This window comes from Monopterus albus, unplaced genomic scaffold (assembly GCF_001952655.1).
Source record: "Monopterus albus unplaced genomic scaffold, M_albus_1.0 scaffold2.1, whole genome shotgun sequence".
Classification (NCBI taxonomy): domain Eukaryota; kingdom Metazoa; phylum Chordata; class Actinopteri; order Synbranchiformes; family Synbranchidae; genus Monopterus; species Monopterus albus.
In genome coordinates this window covers 5847135-5860374 of record NW_018127882.1, presented here as the reverse complement: position 1 = coordinate 5860374, position 13240 = coordinate 5847135, and the positions used below count along the sequence as shown (strand labels likewise).

General features: G+C 40.6%; 1 protein-coding gene across 1 annotated transcript in view; it reads left to right on the top strand.

Annotated features, from left to right (window-relative positions):
* Positions 1–11039, top strand: part of lnx2b (ligand of numb-protein X 2b) — a gene marked incomplete at its 5' end in the record, with an annotated part of 12427 nt that extends 1388 nt beyond the window's left edge. The window contains 8 exons of the mRNA XM_020591444.1: positions 1135–1328; positions 3528–3727; positions 5321–5746; positions 6588–6734; positions 7644–7818; positions 8490–8721; positions 8804–8962; positions 9047–11039. Coding sequence (XP_020447100.1) covers positions 1135–1328; positions 3528–3727; positions 5321–5746; positions 6588–6734; positions 7644–7818; positions 8490–8721; positions 8804–8962; positions 9047–9182 — 1669 coding nt within the window. The remainder of the gene's footprint in view (positions 1–1134; positions 1329–3527; positions 3728–5320; positions 5747–6587; positions 6735–7643; positions 7819–8489; positions 8722–8803; positions 8963–9046) is intronic.
* Positions 11040–13240: the final 2201 nt, after the last annotated feature.

Below are 13240 nucleotides of genomic sequence, written 5' to 3'. Positions count from 1 at the left end.
CAAAAGCTGACATTAGCTGAGGCACACAGCTGCGTGCACTGTAAAGATGGCAGGAAAAGAAAGACTCTTGAAGAAAAGTCTCTACATGTCAGCCCTGTGACAGACATGTCCAGGCTGTCTAAGGTGGACCCCGCCTCTTGCCCAATGTCAGATGGGATTTGCTCCAGCCCCTCCCCCCCTTGACCCTCGTTAAGATAAGCAGTATAGATAATGGATGGATGGTTTATTTTGAAGTGTAAAAATTACAAATTGTAGTGTTGTAGGGGAGTTTTATGTGCTACGTGTACCTTGGGCAGACAGTGACCTTCTGGAGCCGTGTTATCACCATGACACTGCAGTTTGTCATTTTTACACTTAAATTCTTGTACAAATTAAAAACATAAGACATAACATGCTAATCAGTGAGCTTTAGAGGTGCTGGAAGAAAGATATATTTTAACCTTTGAACCAGCTGTAGCCTAATATTAACAGTACTAATGTGAGAGTGGTATCAATCTTTTCATCCTACTCATCCAAAAAAAGTTAGAATATTCTTTAAAGTTAACTGGGTGCGTTACAGTGTGAGGTGGACGAAATGTTTGGTACCAACCATTCCCCTTTGTAACCGAGTCATTTACTTGTGGCGGCGCAGATCCTCTGTGAGCACAAACTTGTAATTACTTAGCTTAAGATGAGGTGCAGGTCAGCCATCCTGTTTTCCATATGGCCCGTGAGGTACTTGTCATCTCAGTGATGCGGCCAGTTCTGGGCAGCAGATTGTCCTGCTGCAGCCACTCTGTGCAAACAATGAGGAGGCCAAGTTCAGGCGTGAGCAGCAAGCAGCAGTCCTAGCAGTCTGACATAATCAACCTGTCTCACCCTGCAAGGCAGTGGAGTTGTCTACTCATCAGCATTGTGCTTCTCTTTTAATCCTGTGCATCAGCATAGTCGGTCTGTCTTGTTTCTTCTCAAAACACTTTTAACATCCATTGCTCCACTCACCATCTCTGTGTTTATCCATGGTATCACAAAACATTTAAGAATATTCCTAAAGATGGATATTTATATTTGTTGTTTCTAAAAGGAAAGAAAATGTCAGTCATCACCTGTGTCATACTTTTTACCGGTTTCCTCCATGTTTCTGTTCTTCTACAGATGTCCTGTTTTTAGAAGACTAAGGGAGGAAGCAGAGAAAAGGAAGAGGCCTGCGTGGAATGAATTAAAGGGACGTAAAGGTGATGGTGAGTCGTCTGGGGATGCTAAACATTCGGCAGCGCTTTCTCGAAATCCCACCCGAGATCAGCCTGAGCCTGGACTTATAAATCCTGCCTATGAAGAAAGTGAGGAAGGTATGAAGTCATCTTATAATTGTAACAGCCACCATTAATCACAACAGTGATTCAAGTCAAATCACATTTATCTGTATAGCTTGATATCACAAATTTGCATCAAGGGGCTTTAGAAATCTGTACTGCATACGACACCCTGTCATTATACCCTCAAACTGGATAAGGTAAACTTGAATATAGTCTTTTTTTTTCTGTGCAAACATGATCATTAGAAGAACCACTTGTTAGGAAACGACTTGTAATAAAAGGCTGGTCATAGAGTGCGGCAGTGACAGTGAGTAATGTTTATAGAAGATCCCAGGTTTAACTAGTCATCTTCCCGGGGAGATTGCAGGAAACCCAAATCTTTGTTTCCACCCCTTTCAGTGGGGGTGGTTGTAAAACACACAAACAAGGAATTGCTGATGTTTTTAGCCTTGAGGGTTTGACTCTGTCACAGGTGAATCATCAGCCCAGCCAGAGGAACATGTACCAACTGACATGTTTATTTCATAGTTGACTTACAAAAGCTCATTGAGAGCCACTGTACTGGAGTCAGATTCCTTGTGTGTTCGACATACTTGGCAAATAAAAATGATTAAGATCTTTTAACCAGAGATTTATCATCACGAGGGAAAAACCCTTGTGGAAACTTGCAAGCCACTTCAATGGACCAAAGTCCACTAAAACGTTGTTGTTGCCATGCAGCCGATGATCAGAGTCCACAGCAAAGCTTGTATTGTTGTCATTATAATCTCTATTTTAATCAAATTACTGCTGTATCCTGTTCAAATCTGCAGCGATCAAAGTGAAATGCAGTAAGGTGACACATTTAAATAATCACTGAACAGTTTTAGATCCGAATGTCAGCCTGTTGACTCATTCAGGTTATGCTAGCTCTGCAGTCATACCTCTGTGATTCCAGTGGGATAAAAATAATTTGTAGTACTCTGGAACATGTACACACTTTATTGGTCTCTGTGTTTACACAGACCAGTTCCAAGGCTGAGAGACCCTGTGCAGTCCAGTGTGATAAAACCTTCACTATCTTACTGTGATAGTTGCAAGTTGTTCACTCTGTTTCCTATCTATGGGATCTATGATCTATGCACTGTTAAAAAAAGAAGATTTGTAACAGGCTATTGATTAACACAGCATTTTGTAATTGTGAATATCTCCACTGGTACAGGTATACCTGTTGTTTTGCTGAGGGTTAGATGAGAGGATAAATATCTGTCTCTATGCATTCATTAAAGAGACAGGTACAATACACTGGTACAGTGCAGCAGGAAATGTCTTAAATTAGTACAGTTTGCTGTTTAGTGGGTTTTGCATCTATTAGGATCTGTGAAGGATCTAATTAACACAGACCAAAAAGACATTCTCAGTTAGTATTAAACAGTAATGACCTGCCATTTCCCTAGTGTCGTTTTAAAGGATTACTTTATTACAGCATGAGTCAAAATTGCATTTCTGGTGTCACTTCTACATGTTAGAGTAACATTAGTAACATTACATCATTGCTGAGATTCGGGAACAGCACTATAAAGGAGTCAGATAAGGCGGGTTGAAGCCAGATGATCTAAACCACCTTATTTGGTTGGTGAAAGTGACAGCAGCTGAAATGTCAGTACTAATCCATCAGTACTAATCCCTCATTGTGCATGTTTAACACTAAGAATCAGGATGTTTACCAATAACAATTTTACTGTTTGTCCTGTTTTTCCACATAAGTTTTTCTAACCTGGGAGTTTCTGTATTTCCATCAGGAAATACACTGAGCATGTTTTATATATAGTGACACAACTTTATTTATATATAATGTAGAGACCAGCTGAGGCAGCAGGTTGAAAGTGCTGATGTGGGGCTTTACTATCTCATTTATGTCTGTAGGCCATAAAACAAGTGTTTAAACCTGAGTTATCATTTGCAGTAATTTACAGGCAAATATCAAGTTTTAATGAAAAATAAATACAAGTTGGGATAAAATCATAATGTAAATGGACTATCATAATTTTATTTCCTCAGTTTTTCTGCTGTATTCACGCATATAAAAAGTGAAACGATAGATTTGTAGGCCTTTGTTTAATTTTTGTATTTTGGGTCCCTGACAGATTGATATTCGGTTCAGGGGGGCAGTTTAAAAGGTGTATTTGCTTCATAACAGAGGGAACACGGCCACATTTATTCCACTTGGTTCCCTGCTCCTCTTCCTTCCAGACAACACCCCCCTGCGATGCAGCCTGGTGGCTGAGGCCACTGTGGTGGAGCTGCTGAGAGAGGAGCCGGAGGAGGAGCTGGGCTTTCGGATCGTTGGAGGGAAAGACACACCGCTGGGGAACATCGTCATCCAGGAAGTTGTCCGGGACTCACTAGCAGCTCGTGATGGCAGACTTGCCCCAGGGGACCATATCTTAGAGGTGAGAGGGACTTGAGTGATGAATGTGGTCAGATAATAGAGCATCAAGTACTCATCTCTTCATCATCATGGGAATTCAGAGGTGTCTAGTGGCACAGTGTGACACAATTCACTTCAACGTACGTCTGCTTGGTTTTGTAAACAGAGTGCTGGGAATGGGAAAGTAGATATTCAAGATAAACACGTTTTAGCTCCATGGTAACAAGGTGTGTTTAATAGTGCTGGGCATAAACACACCATGTCAGTGTCAACAGCTTTCTATGGTGGCTGTCACTGACTTATTCTTTCTGAGAGGGGTCAGTGACCGAAGATGAAGTGGGCTAAAATTTAACCAGTTTTTTAAATGTTACATAAACAGAGTTAATATGATACAAACTGTTCCAGTTCTCTGGATTTTTTTTGTGCCCTTTAAGGCTGCAAGTAATGATTATATTATTTTCATTCATGATTAACCTGCTAATTATTTTCTTTGTCACTCCTTTGGTCAATAAAACAGTGTCAAATGTCCATTACAATATCATAGAGCCCAATGTGATATTATCACGTCTCTTTTTTTGTTCAACCAATAGTCTAAACCCCCAAATGTTCAGTTTTCTATAATGTAAGACCGAGAAAAGCAGCAGTCTCTTGACCGACGTTTGCAGCTCTAGTGCCCCTTGAGTGGTAATGTAAATATTAGAAGGGAATAGAAGCACAGAATGACTCATCAGCGATTTTGATCATTTGTGGCGGCTTCCTCTGTTCCTACAGTGTCTTCCTCCTCAGATTTCTCCCCTCCGGTTCTCCCGGAACATGGCACTGCTGTGAAATTAGCTCATAGACTATTTCAGCCTTGGCTTTGCCACCCCCGCTTCAGTGTGTCTTCCAAAAAGTAGCTTTCTCCCTAAAGCCAGCCATTCTCAAACCTGGAAATGAAAACCAAAAGCTGCCAGCCCTCTGGCTGCCTTTAGTTGTTGAACATCCTGCTGCAGTTTTCTTTCTTTTTTTTTTTTGGCTTTGTGGAAAGTTGGAAGCTGGTGGATGTGAGGAGCAGAGTTTTCTTGAAACTCGCTCTTCTTCTCCCACCTTGAATTGATACATAGATTATTTTAAAGGCCTACTCACATTTGACAGGCTCTTGACTTAAATCGAAGGCTTAAGATAACCTGTTTTTGTTAATGGTCCTGACTGTTGTAATGCAAGAAAAAGACAAAGAATGTAAGATATGATATTAAAGTCAGATTTTAACAACATGAAGCTCCACTTCTACTTTCTGGCTGATGGTAACACATTTGCAGGAGACACAACATAATTAGTTAATCTTACTTTTTTCAATCACAAAAATTCTTCTTATAATTTTCCATAGTAGGACATCAGCAGAATATTGAAGTTGGTTTTCAATATTAGACTAAAAAGTCACATTTGTTTTCCTTTAAAAAAGTGTGTGGACATTTGTTCATCAGTTTGCTCTAATCTGGAAAAGAGTATAGGAAAAATGTTCCTCAGGAGGTTAAAATGTCTTTTTGTCACTTATATGGACAAGGGTTAAACTGCAGTGTTTGTGTTAGGCTGCACCCTCACTGACCGTCTTGTTGTTTTGGTGATGTTTTTCCAGGTGAATGACGTCAGTTTGGCTTCGGTCCCCCATGCCTGCGCTGTCGCAGTGCTGCGGCAGCCCTCCAGCTCACCCCTCAGGCTCACTGTTATGCAGGAGAAAGGTTTCAAAACAAGGGATTTGCGGTCTGATCATCAGCCTTCCTCCACTGCCACCCAGTCCTCTCACAGTCCCCATGGCAACACTACATCCAGTCACAACCCTGGCACAGTCCTGCAGGTGATGCTGATGAAGAGCCAGCGTACCGAACCGCTTGGCATCAAACTCATCCGTAAATCCGATGAGTCTGGGGTTTTCATCCTGGACCTGCTGGCTGGTGGTGTGGCAGCCAAAGATGGAAAACTGAGGAACAATGATAAAGTGCTGGCCATTAATGGACATGACCTGAGGCATGGTACACCTGAGAGCGCTGCCCAGATCATACAGGTACATTAAAGATCAGTGACAGGAGTTTTCAAAATATTTAGCCCATTAACTACAAATGCCATACCCTCTTTCTAGTTTTACTTTCCATTTTATAAAGCATGGCATAAGTTTTAAAAAATAATTTCTTCAGGCTTCTATTAGTTCATGTGCATTTCTGTATACTGAACCTTTAGGCATCTTGATCATCATAGGATTTGTTGGTGCATTTATGGAATTACAGACATTTGAGAGTTGAGATTCTCTCAGAAAATCAAGCGAAAAATCGAGACCAAGACAACAAACAACCCGCAAACATGGGCACTATAGCAACATCACAAACTATACAGCTAAAGCATAAAAAACAAAATTACAATCGGCAGTCAGCTCCTATTAGTCGTTCATTTCCCCCATCACTTGTTGCAGTGTCCTGCAAGCATTTGAAGGTAGCAACAAGAAAGTATTTTTAGTTTGTAGTGACATCATGTTAACAAAACAAATTTCTAAATCTTTAACCGTCAGTAGCTTAGAGGCTGCAGTATTCATTACACTACACAATTCAAAGGTAACTGAGCCCTTGAATACCCATACAAAATAAAATCTTTTTTTGAATAGTTCATGTTTTGTCCTGAGATTACTATGAACCAGGAAGGCAGCAAGTCAGTCTAAAAAAAACAAAAACAAAACTCAATAATTACAGCATGGAAAATGTGTCTTCAGTTACATAAATAATCTGTTGTTAATCTGTTTGTTGCACAAAACATGTACAACTCCCAGTATGAACACCAAATCAGTAATCATGGAATTCATAATAAAGTGTTTGTATTTGCTGTGAAACTAATTGATTAGTTTCATGTGCATCTAGGTCAGTGAGATGCGTGTGAACTTTGTGGTGATGAGACCTGCAGAGACCCCGGAGGAAGGAGGAAGTAGTAGAGAGGGACAACAGAGCAGAGCAGCCAGGAGAGCAGCTGAGCAGCAGTACTTCCGGCGCCATTCCACGTACATGAAGGTGATTCAGAACTTCAAACTAAACAAGACTGCTTCTGTCCTCCCCTTTAAATAAAATATCATACACCCATATTTCTTTGGACTCTTGCCAGCTATTGACTACTGGAATTTAACTTCCTTTTACACTTCAACTGCAGCTTTGGTCGCACTGTCTTACAAACTTTGCATGTTTCTGTTTACACAGTGTAACTGTGATGATCGCTCCTTTGTCAGCCACACACACAGTCGTACCATACACTGTCAGCAGAAAGAATAGCACCCCCCCCCACTTGGGGGTGAGAAGCTTTGAGAGCAGACACCTGCATTGGTGAGCAGAGATGAAAGCCCTTCCTAGGGGCTCCCTGTGTCCTGATCAAAAGGCCTGGGGTGCTGCTCTCTGTGCCGCTGCAGGGCCTCTGTCATGTTTTTTTTTTTTTGTCCTTTCTTTGGGTGGCAGAGGATCAAAGCTGGTAACAGTTAGCTTTTGCCTGCAGAGTTGAGCCTTTCGTCTTGCTCGGGGGGAGGTTCCCTGCTGGGGGGAGGAAGCGCCCCTACCTCCCCCCAGCTTCCCTTCTGATGGTTTACAGGCTCCAGAGAGCAACAAGGAAGCTGGTTGAAGCTGTCATTTTCCACACATCTCTTCCATTACGAGAGCTTAGTGTTGATCCTCACACGCTACCTCAGCCCTTACCTCTCAGCTCCATCTCAAATGCTTCACATTTGTCTCTACGAGTGGCTTTGTGAGAGGAATGAGGAAGTTGAAATTAAAACGGCTGCACAGACTTCAAGCATGTTAAAGCAAACAAGAGACAGTAGGAAAAACATACTTGTAAAATGTGGCATCATGAACAAGGCCAGCATTTTTTGAAACCAGTGATGTTGATCGATATGTTTGTCCTTTCAATCTTAATTTGTAACATTGTTCATGTAGGATCCTCCCGGTGGGTTTTCCAGCCAGGAGAAGACGGTGAGCCTGAAGAAGGAGCCTCGGCTTTCCCTTGGCATCACCATTGCCGGAGGGCGGGACTGTCGCAGCCGCCTGCCCGTTTACATCACAAGTGTGCAACCTGTTGGCTGTCTGCACCAAGATGGCACCATCAAAAGAGGTGCAGAGCAGCATTAGTGATTTGTATATAAAAAATGTTGAAGTTAACAATGCTATTTGTTGTGGCTATAGTATTTTAATTATTAATTAGTCTCTTGGATTATTTTCTCAATCATTTGTCTATAAAATGTCAAATTTCCTACTGTAATTCAAAGAAACCAAGGGGATGTATTATAGTGTCCTGTTTGACCAAAAAAGCAAAGATCACCCGTTTAGCGTCATCTCTATATGTATGACATTTGAGAAACTGCATCTGATTATTAAAACAGTTGTGGAGAAAGTTTTAGTTCAGACTGCGAGAATTGATTAATGTGAGTGTATTGAGTAAATTTTAATGTAAACTTTGAATCATAAACATAATTGTGTGGATAAATACACTGAGCACAGTAACAAACTGTTTTATAGGAAACTATTTGCAGTTCTGTTTTCAGATCTGTTGCAATGTAACAGTTGGTTGAATACGGTGATTTTCTTTTCACTTGCTCCTATTCATGTGTTGCTAAGGGACACTTAAACACAGAGGATGTGTGATAAAATAGTGTATTATCCAGTCTTATCCACATGGTTGAATGCAATGAATTGTAACCATCTCCGATATAAACTGTGTCATGTTGAACACAGCAGTCCCCTTAACTAAAATGTCTTTGTCCAACATCATGTGTGTTTCCCCAGGTGACATTCTGCTGAGCATCAATGGTGTTGATCTGACCCAGCTGACCTACAGTGAGGCTGTTTCCGTGCTAAAGGCTCAGACAGCTCAATCTCAGGTGGTGCTCCGTGTCATCCAGACCCTCTCCGAGGACTCTGAGGAGGACAACGAGGCTGCCAACAAGGATGAACTGGACCCTGTGGACAACCCACGAGATGACACCCCACTGTGGACTCGGTGGCTGGGATTACCGAGGTAGAGCAGCTTTTCTTACTACCAGTTATGAGTTCTGTTCCTACACTTGAACGCTATTCTAACTCTAACCTTGTCATTTCAGCCATATGCATTGGTGCCGTGACATCGTCCTGCAAAAGACCAACAACGAGAGCTGGGGCTTCAGTATTGTCGGGGGTTATGAGGAGAGCCACGGCCAACAGCCTTTCTTCATCAAAACCATTGTGCCTGGTACACCTGCTCACTTTGACGGACGCCTCAAGTAAGTTAAACTCATTTTTACGCCCATATGACACAGTCGGCTTCTGTATCCTTTCGTCAGATTTACCCACTGGACTCTCTCCAGGTGCGGTGACGAGATAGTGGCTGTGAATGGAGCCACAACAGTGGGAATGAACAATTCCTCTCTCATCCCTATGCTCAAGCTGCAGAAGAACAAAGTCACGCTGACGGTGGTGTCCTGGCCTGGCAGTCTAGTATAGCAAAACATTTAATCTCGTTTCCTTCTCACAAACACACACATACCTTGTTCTGTTCAGCTGCATTCATCATTGCCCCTTCCATATGAAAGTCTTTCTTTTAAATTACATTCTTGTTAGGGCTTTTCAGTTACACAATACTGGAACATGTACACACAAACCATCTTGTGTAATAGAAATGACTTTCACGGGTATAATCTCAGCTGGTATCTGGTTGTCTGTGTTTGGTGCACTCGCTGGAACACATGACAGTGAACAAACACACTGTCAGTCAAGGGGCAAACATGATGACAATCACTGAATTATTTGCTGAGTACAAACTGGAAGGATTGCTTTCTCTGGACCACCTTTTTAATCCTCTCCTAAAGCTTTATGTATATATAGATATTTTGCTTGCCTGTTTAATGATGTTATCTTTTGGTAGTCCTATTCAAATGATTCACATAAACAGCATCCAAAGATGAAATGTAGTACTTGGTTTATGTAGAAAGTTGTAAAGATGAATTATAGATGACTACAAAATGGCTGCTGATAGTATAGATGCCAGACATTAAAATCAGGAGAGGATGATTTTTCTAACTATTGACATTGCACTTACAAAATGCGCAGTGTGATTAAGTCATTTTGGAAATTCAAGTAAATAAGATCAACAGCTCCGGCCTCATTGTATTAGAAGAAGAGCCGATCCTACTTAGGCCACAAAAGCAATCAGTGAAATCTCTACTTAACAGGAAACCTGCAAAGATCATTTCCTTTAAGTTTCCTGTTTGCTTTTGATTTTAGCAAATGCCACAACAGGAAAACCTGGACGCATTTATGTTGTTGTTTAAAACTGTGAGCTGGTTTGTTGAAGCAAATAATCAATCATAAGATGAGGAATAAGTGATACATGCCTGTCTACCACTCCTCTGTATGTATTTTCAAACGGTTCATAGTGAATGGCTTTGATAAGTGGTGTGCCTTCAAGGACAAACTACTTGCCTTAAATTGCCACTGTACCTAAATGTTTCCGCTTGTTATTTCCTCTCATTATTACTGAAGACGATTAGGCCCGCTGTACAAAACTTGAAGTTCTGTTTTCTACAAATTCAGATTTTAAACTCAAACTTTGAATTCTGAGGAAAGGCAAGAGCTCCCCATTATTTTCAATTAAAGCCCACACACCGGTGGCTTGATACTCGTCAGCACTTCAGAATACGCTCGTCCCATTTTCCCGGCGTCAACGCAAAGTATAAAACACCGAAGTACTCACCCTTTTTTGTTAGTCCCGCACTAGATTTGTGCCACTCTCGGTACATGTTACAGGAGTCACGTGAGCTGCAACACAACACCCCCTCAGTGTGTGTTGCTTTTCAGAATCTGACTCTAAAGTCAAAATTCTGAGGGAAAAAAAAAAAGAAGTTTTGTACAGTGACCCCAGTCCTCTTTCATACATTATATACTGTATAATGCTTACATGGACTCAGACAAATTGCCTTGTCCAGTAAACTTCCTTGTTCCGGGAGGCCTTTCTTTTATCTTTATACAAGAACAATTTAGAATATTGTCTCATAACTTGTTTTCAAGTCAGAGTGGCTATGAAATATTAGTTATATATGTACTGGCCCACCCACTTTTCTATTATGTCAAATAAAATTGTAACAAATCATGATTTCCTCAAGTTTATCTGGTGTTTAAATGCATTTGTCATAGTCTTAAAGTGTCATGATGGATAAAGGCATTTTGTCAAGATCGTGGGAATTTAGAAAAGGCTTTTCTTTGGTGGGGGTTTAAACTCAAAGAACATCCAGGCTCCCTGAATTTTCAGCAAGTACAAAAAGTGAATCTCAGATATTTCATCTTACAGCTGTGTCGGGGGGGGGAGCACTTGCATGTTCAATTTAATGCAGGTGTTAATAGGGTTCACATGCTGCTATTGGTTCATGTTTCACGATGACCAGGCAGATCAGAAGTGAGTTTTAACAGCATAATACAGAACGAGTACAAATAGTTCAGACCTTTCAGAAATGTCCAATAAACTGTCCCCTCTGTTCATGGCTCATTCTGACCCCTAGAGGACAGAACTTGCACTGCGCCAGGTTCCTTGTTTTAGTAAAAACAATCATTTTAGACTTTATTAAAAACTTGTAAAATTTTTAAACAAGATTTTGCACACAAGTTACCACCTTGTATAGCAAGATAAAAAAATTGTGCTTTTGGGGCCTCTCCTGTTCGTTTTGCTGCAGAACAAGTTGGACCTCCACCTGAGCAAGTCTAATCAGCCACTTAAGGGGAAAACACCTGTGTAAGTGTGCAGGGCATTTACTTTATAGTGCTTCCTATTTTATAAGCTGTAGGCAAAACCAAAGTAACTAGTAATTATAGTTGTCAGATAACTGTAGTGGAGTAAACAGCAATATTTCCTCTGAAATGTGGTGTAGAAGCATAAAATGGAAATAAAGTACAAGTACCTTCCATTTATACTTGAGTGCAGTACTTGAGTAAATGCCTGTAAATCAGCACTGCCTAGTGGTAAACATGATGTGTCAGAACACAACATATGATTTAGACATTTTCATGAAAAATGCACTTTACGTGCTGCATCCCAATGTACTGTACACTATACTGTAACAACTAAATCTGCATGTCACAACTTTTTGTTCTCAAGTTAAAATATTTTTAAATGAAGCTGGTGTTTTAGGTTGGTTTAAAACCTAATTACTATTTGGTTGAACTGCTTGGATAAATTTCACGGAGGGGATTCTACAGTACACTACCATTAATAATTTGAGTCTAAACATACCGAAGTTACAGGAGAATCAGTGCAGTCAAAGGTTACTGAAAATGTCTTAAACAAAGACAGACTGTGAATGTGAGGGAAAACAAAAGGACCATAAAACAAGCCCCAGTGAAGCCCTCCACGTCAGGATTTGGGGGGTGTATGAGATACAGTGGAAACACGGTCCAGGATTTCCCGTTCTGATCCACAACATTCGAAAGCAGCAGCAGGTTCCGGTAGCAGCATTCCTGAGTTATATAAATGTGTCAAGTAATTGCAGGCTGCCTTGTTAAAGTTAACGATTCAACACCTTGTTAAACATGACAAACTGCCACATCTCTAGTAGTGCAGCAGCAGACTGTGGGCAAAGTGTGTTATCAGAGGCCAGTAATGATCTCAGTTTACTTAGGTGACCATCATTCATTGAGTGTGATGGTAAAATGGAATGAAATAGAAACCAGTGGCAAAGAAAAATCTAAATTAATGATTTATTTGCTCTCTCTCCATAGGAATTAGGTCATCATGACATTTACATGACTTGTAACAGGGACAATACTAGGAAGAGGATTTAAGGTTTCCTTTGTACAAGAGAACAGATTTCAACCTGTACTTCTGCGTGGTTCACCAACTACTCCAGAGGCACTCTAATACAGCAGTCTCTTGACTAAGATTCAGGAACATAATACTAACACAGGACAGAATGACTGAAACAAAGGAACCATCTGCTCAGTATGCCATGTACTACTCATGTATGTGCTTCCTAAAACATTGGAAGAACCAAACAGCACAGAGAAGAGTACAAAAGTATAAAATGAATGCAAGTTTTGGATAATTTGAGAAAATAAAAGAGTAGAAGTGCAAAGTTCAAATCATTATCAGAGATGCAACTATCTCTGGATTCAACTAATGATGTCATCTTCATTGGCAAAGACCTCACGGTGGCATGCACTGCTGCTGTCACTGGGTGAACATTCAGGATGCATTATCATCTGAAATCTGGACTCTGTTTTGGGCTCAAGTGCAATAATCAGTCCTAACTCTGGCATCTGTACACTGTAACTGTATGGCTTACAGGGTAAACAGGTCCATATAAACTAGAAAGGTACATAGACATCTTTCATTAATCAATACTATGGTATAGCAATATATTGGCAAAAAAAACTTAAGAGCTAAGTAAATTTGTGTAAACAATGGTATACCACTGTACAGCTTATCCTAACATGGTATTTACAGGTCAAGTTCTTTTACTGGTTAGTTCCCATGTACGGCTGACGTAGATCGTCACAATATGATAAATGTCTCT